Source organism: Malaclemys terrapin, chromosome 4, assembly GCF_027887155.1.
Source record: "Malaclemys terrapin pileata isolate rMalTer1 chromosome 4, rMalTer1.hap1, whole genome shotgun sequence".
Lineage (NCBI taxonomy): Eukaryota > Metazoa > Chordata > Testudines > Emydidae > Malaclemys > Malaclemys terrapin.
In genome coordinates, this window is record NC_071508.1 from 34,608,832 (window position 1) to 34,613,591 (window position 4,760).

Consider the following 4,760-nt stretch of genomic DNA (forward strand, 5'->3'; position numbering starts at 1 on the left):
TTTGCACTACATCAGCCCCAGCAGCTGCTGATCACGCCCAAGGGTGGCTGAAAGCAGGACCCAGTGCTCCTCTCCCAGCTGCAGCCCTTAGGGCAGGGGTGGGGAACCTTTTCTCTGTCACTGGCCATTGACCCACAGAAAAAATCAATCATGGGCCACTCACCCGCCAGGAGGGCGCGGAGGCTTGGGGCTTCCCCTGCAGCGGGTGGTGGGAGAGGGCGCCACGGGCCAGATGAAATTAACCAACGGGCTGGATCCAGCCTGCGAGCCGTAGCTATCCCCGCCCCTGTCTTAGGGGCTCAGTGGACAAGCCAGTCACCCCCTGACCCTGCACCTGAGCCCAGCTCCCCGCCCCTAGCCCAAGGCCACGATCACGGCCCATGCTGCTGAGGGATGTGGTATCCCCGAGATTGCTCCGTGCTCTGCGCCCCGGAGCCTGAGGTCCCCACTTCTGCTTGGGATGGTGGAGAGGGGCCTGGGGCTGGGAGGGTCCCTGCTGGGAGCCTTGGAGACTGGGCCAGCGAAGGGCCTGCAGGAACGAGCGCCTCCTGCTGAGCGCACCCCAGACCCTGACACCCCGGGCTCCTGCTTGTAGGTTGCAGCCTATCGGGAAGCTGACCAGCCACATCAGGCCTGTGATGTGACTGACTGTGAACCAGACCGCGAGCAACCATGACCTGGTCGTCACCGGCTCCAAGGATCACTATGTCAAGGTACCCTGGGACCCTCCCTCCCTCCCCACCCCCATGCATAACCGCTCTCCTGTAGGTGCCAGCTACACCAAAGGCCTGGCGAGGAGGGACACGCTGGGTGAGGTTGTCCAGAGCGCCCAGCGTCGGCCTAACTCTGCTCCCATGGAGGGCGGGAAGGAGCCGTTCTGTTTATCTCAGCGGGCGCAGAGGGAGGCCAGTGCTGAGCACATCTGCAAATGACACCAGGGTCTGAGAAATGCCATGAGCCCCCCAGCGCTCGTGGCCTGAAGGACCTGGCGGCTTTGCAGCTGGCCAGCCTTCCTGTCCCCACACCTGCCAGGTGTCTCTGTGGGTCACGGGGAGCAGGGTCTGTGCATTGCCCCTAAGAGCGTCCTGGAACCCAGATCCGGGATATGCTGGAGGAGCTGTCATGTCTCAAAGTGCTGGGCAGCTCGGCAGCCATGGAGACCAGAATTCTGGGTGCCTGGCCCAGGCCTCCCCTCCACACCCCCCGCTGCCTCCTGGTGCCTCACGTGTGGAAGGTGGAACCCACCTCCTCCTGCCCTCCGTGGCCTCTGCTGAACCTGCCACCAAGGAGGCTATTTTGTCTTTGCAATGTGGCCCCCTGCCACCCGGGCGCTGAGCTGCGCCCGCACGTTGGCCACCAAACCATTGGAGGAGGTGGAGATTTCCAGTCCCAGCTGAGCCGGGCGAGGTTCGAATCCGCGACCTGTATCTCAGCCCCGGTGCTGTGCCATCGTGTCCCCACATGGCCTCTGACCAAGGATCCCAGTGTGGCGTAAGCAGGCAGAACCCTGCCGCTGCCAATCCATCCCTGTCTCATTTCACTGGACCTCGGCTCAGCATCCCAGCTGTAGCTGTGTGGTTGGACGCTCTTTCTGTCCTCCTGCCTTGCTGAAAGGGCTGTTTTTTGTTTGTTTGTTTGTTTGTTTGGAAGGAAGGAACAGTTGCTTTCTGTTTTTTAATAAAATGTACAAAGTAATAAAGTCTTACATGAGGTGATACAACAGAGCTGTTACAGAGATGACTCTGAGCTTCCCGATGGGCCTCACAACACAAGACGGAGGCAGACATGTCTGACCAGCATTGAGTGGAAACAGATGAACATTGACACAACACACAGACCCACCTTACCCCTATCCACCTCCCACAATCCCTCCGCACAACCCTTCCACCCCACCCTCCCGCCGATTCCTTCTGAATAACCTGCCTAACTAGTTCGTTCATGCCACGGTCATCCCAGCTTTCTCCGCCCCCTCCTTACGATGCGGCATCACACAAGCACTCAACACGTATATTACAGACTCTTAACTTAGTGACCTGTCAGATCTGCATGCATGTAAAAATGAAAAAGAAAAAAATTAAGGCTATGCATAAACAGAAACCAAAGCAATATTTTAAAAGCTAGGTAGCAAATAGCGTTTGTGAAACATAAGGCTTGAGGCTTATTGATTCTTCAGCTCTGAACGGTTTTAAATGGCTTTTCCTTCTTAAATACCAATGTACCATTTTCCCCCTTGAATATTGGTGTTTCCTTCCCCGCTTGGGTGCTTAACTGAGGGAGGTTATATTGGAGCGGCCTCCAGGGGGCGCTACAATGCGCTTGCTTGCTGAACGAACACCTTCGTCGACCTGGGTACCTGACAGGCTGAATCCAGATTGATGGAGATTCCTGACGGGAGGCGTCTGCCAGGTGGGGGATCCCCTGGTAGAGCCTGCAGGAGTACCGCCTTTAGGCGTGGCTGTCAAATCGAACACGGGCCCGTCATACATTCCTCTGGGCACGGCGTGCATCTCGGCCATCTTCCTCCTGGCTTTAATGCGCTTGTAGACATAGTCTGGGAAAGGACTGCAGGGAATGAAGCGCCCAGCTCCCTGTGTCACATGCAGGTTGCCATCCTCCAGCATGATCTTCCCCTGGCATATGACGACCAGCGGAGCCCCACGCAACTCCATTCCTTCAAAGATGTTGTATTCAGCTGCCGACTGGTGGCTTTTAGCTGAGACAATCTTCACTGCATCAGGATCCCATATGACCAGGTTGCTGTCCGACCCCACCGCTATTCTCCCTTTCTGTGGATACATGTTGAAGATTTTGGCAGCATTGGTGCTCGTCACTGCCACAAACTGGTTTTCGTCCATCTTCCCTGTGGCCACTGCCTTGTCCCAGATGACGGACATCCGCTCCTCGATGCCATTGGTCCCTTCTGGGATTCCTGTGAAGTTGTCCTTCCCAATCGCCTTCTGTGCAGTGCTGAATGTGCAGTGAGCACTCCCCGAAAGCTGCAGGTCGCCACTGGCCAGTAAGGAGTTGATGTAGTCGGGGGTTGTTGGGTCTGGACTCAAAGGTGGAGAGGTCACAAACGCAGCAGCCTTGGCCCAATTCTTGCTCCAATAGTGTGTCCCATCCGTGCCAAGACTGGCTGTGATAGGCTCACCAAACACCACATTCCCTTTTTTCCTGGCTTGCGAGATGATGTCAGCAGCACTCTTGCTCATCACTTTGGTCACATACAGAGGGCAGTTGGTCTGGCTAGCAATGGTGATGGCGCGGAAGACGGCTTCTGCCTCCAGCTCCTCTGGTCTACTCAGCACATGGCCCTCTGGGCCAGTTATTCCCATCTCCAGCATCCTGGTTTGTTCCTGTTCAATGATATCCCCATTTTCGGCATGAACTTGAGCTATTGCACCTAGATCTCCCAGGCAGCTAAATATCTCATACAGCTCTGTGTTTGACATCTGGTACAAATCCTTGTAGGCCATGTAAACCATGAAGGAGTTAACTCCTTTTTCTTTGATGAGCATTTGTACTTCCTTTTGACACTGTCGTTCCAGTGGGTGATGTCCACATGCAGGGAATAGTCACAGCAGGTCTTCCCATCGACCCACTCTCGCCACTTCTCATACGCTTCTGTCAGGCTGGCCTCTGGGTCAGGGATCACATGGTCAATGATCATGGTGGTTCCGCCAGCCAGGGCTGCTTTAGTTCCCTGGAAGAAGTCATCCACTGTGGTCATCCCCTTGTATGGCATCTGCAAGTGAGTGTGGACATCGATTCCTCCAGGGATCACCATCTTCCCATTGGCTTCTATGGTTTTAACTCCTTCAGGGACGATTAGATTGTCTCCAATTTGCTTTATGAGACCATCCTCCATGTAAATGTCAGCATAGAACGACTGGTCATCATTGACTGACTATTCTGCCTCCTTTAATAAGAAGATGATCACTCTTGTCTGGCTGGTGGCTGAGGTTCTGCAGCCGCTCCTTGTCCAAGCCACTCTGGATCTCCACCCCGGGGGCGGCGGTAGCAGGGGGCTCCCGCGGGGGCTCGGGCACCACCGGCTGCGGTTGCCGGCTGCCCCGGGCTCCACGCTGCCCCACGCTCAGGGCCCCGAAGTCCAGCTCTTTGTAGAATCGGCAGGTCGCGGGGGGAGCACCTGAGTGGCCATTTGCGTCGCGAGCTTTGCGGTAGGCACTCCGCAGCTCCTTCACTTTAATCCGGCACTGCAGGGTGTCCCAGTCATGGCCCCTTTCCATCATGTCCTTTGATACCTTCCCGAAGGTATCGTAATTTCTACGGCTGGAGTGCAGCTGGGACTGGATAGCTTCCTCCCCCCAAACACTGATGAGGTCCAGCAACTTGCCATTGCTCCATGCTGGAGCTCGCTTGGCGCGTGGAGGCATGGTCACCTGGAAAGATTCGCTGATAGTACTCCACACCACGCCGGGCTGAGCAAACAGGAAGGGGATTTTTAAAATTCCTGGGGAATATAAAGGGTGGGTCACATGGTTGGTTACCTGAGGCCAGGGCAGTAGAGTTTGAACTGATGACCAGAGTGGCTAGAACAGGCATTGTGGGATACTGTCGAATAATTCTGGAGGCCATTCACAGCGAATTGGGTGGCCACACTGGTGCCGCAGAGCTGCAGCGGCAGCGCAATACTAGCTATTCCTCTCGGAGAGGTGGAGTACATGCAGCGCTGCAACCACGGAGATACAGCGCTGCAAATGCCTTGCCACTGTGGACGGGGAGTGAGTTACAGCGCT

General features: G+C 55.9%; 1 protein-coding gene across 1 annotated transcript; it reads right to left on the bottom strand.

The window, feature by feature from the left end:
* Window positions 1-1,924: 1,924 nt before the first annotated feature.
* Window positions 1,925-3,901, bottom strand: LOC128836216 (dihydropyrimidinase-related protein 3-like). The gene is given in 2 exon segments (XM_054026271.1): window positions 1,925-3,529; window positions 3,532-3,901. Coding segments are annotated over 2 exon segments (1,602 nt in total). The 5' UTR covers window positions 3,869-3,901; the 3' UTR covers window positions 1,925-2,264.
* Window positions 3,902-4,760: the final 859 nt, after the last annotated feature.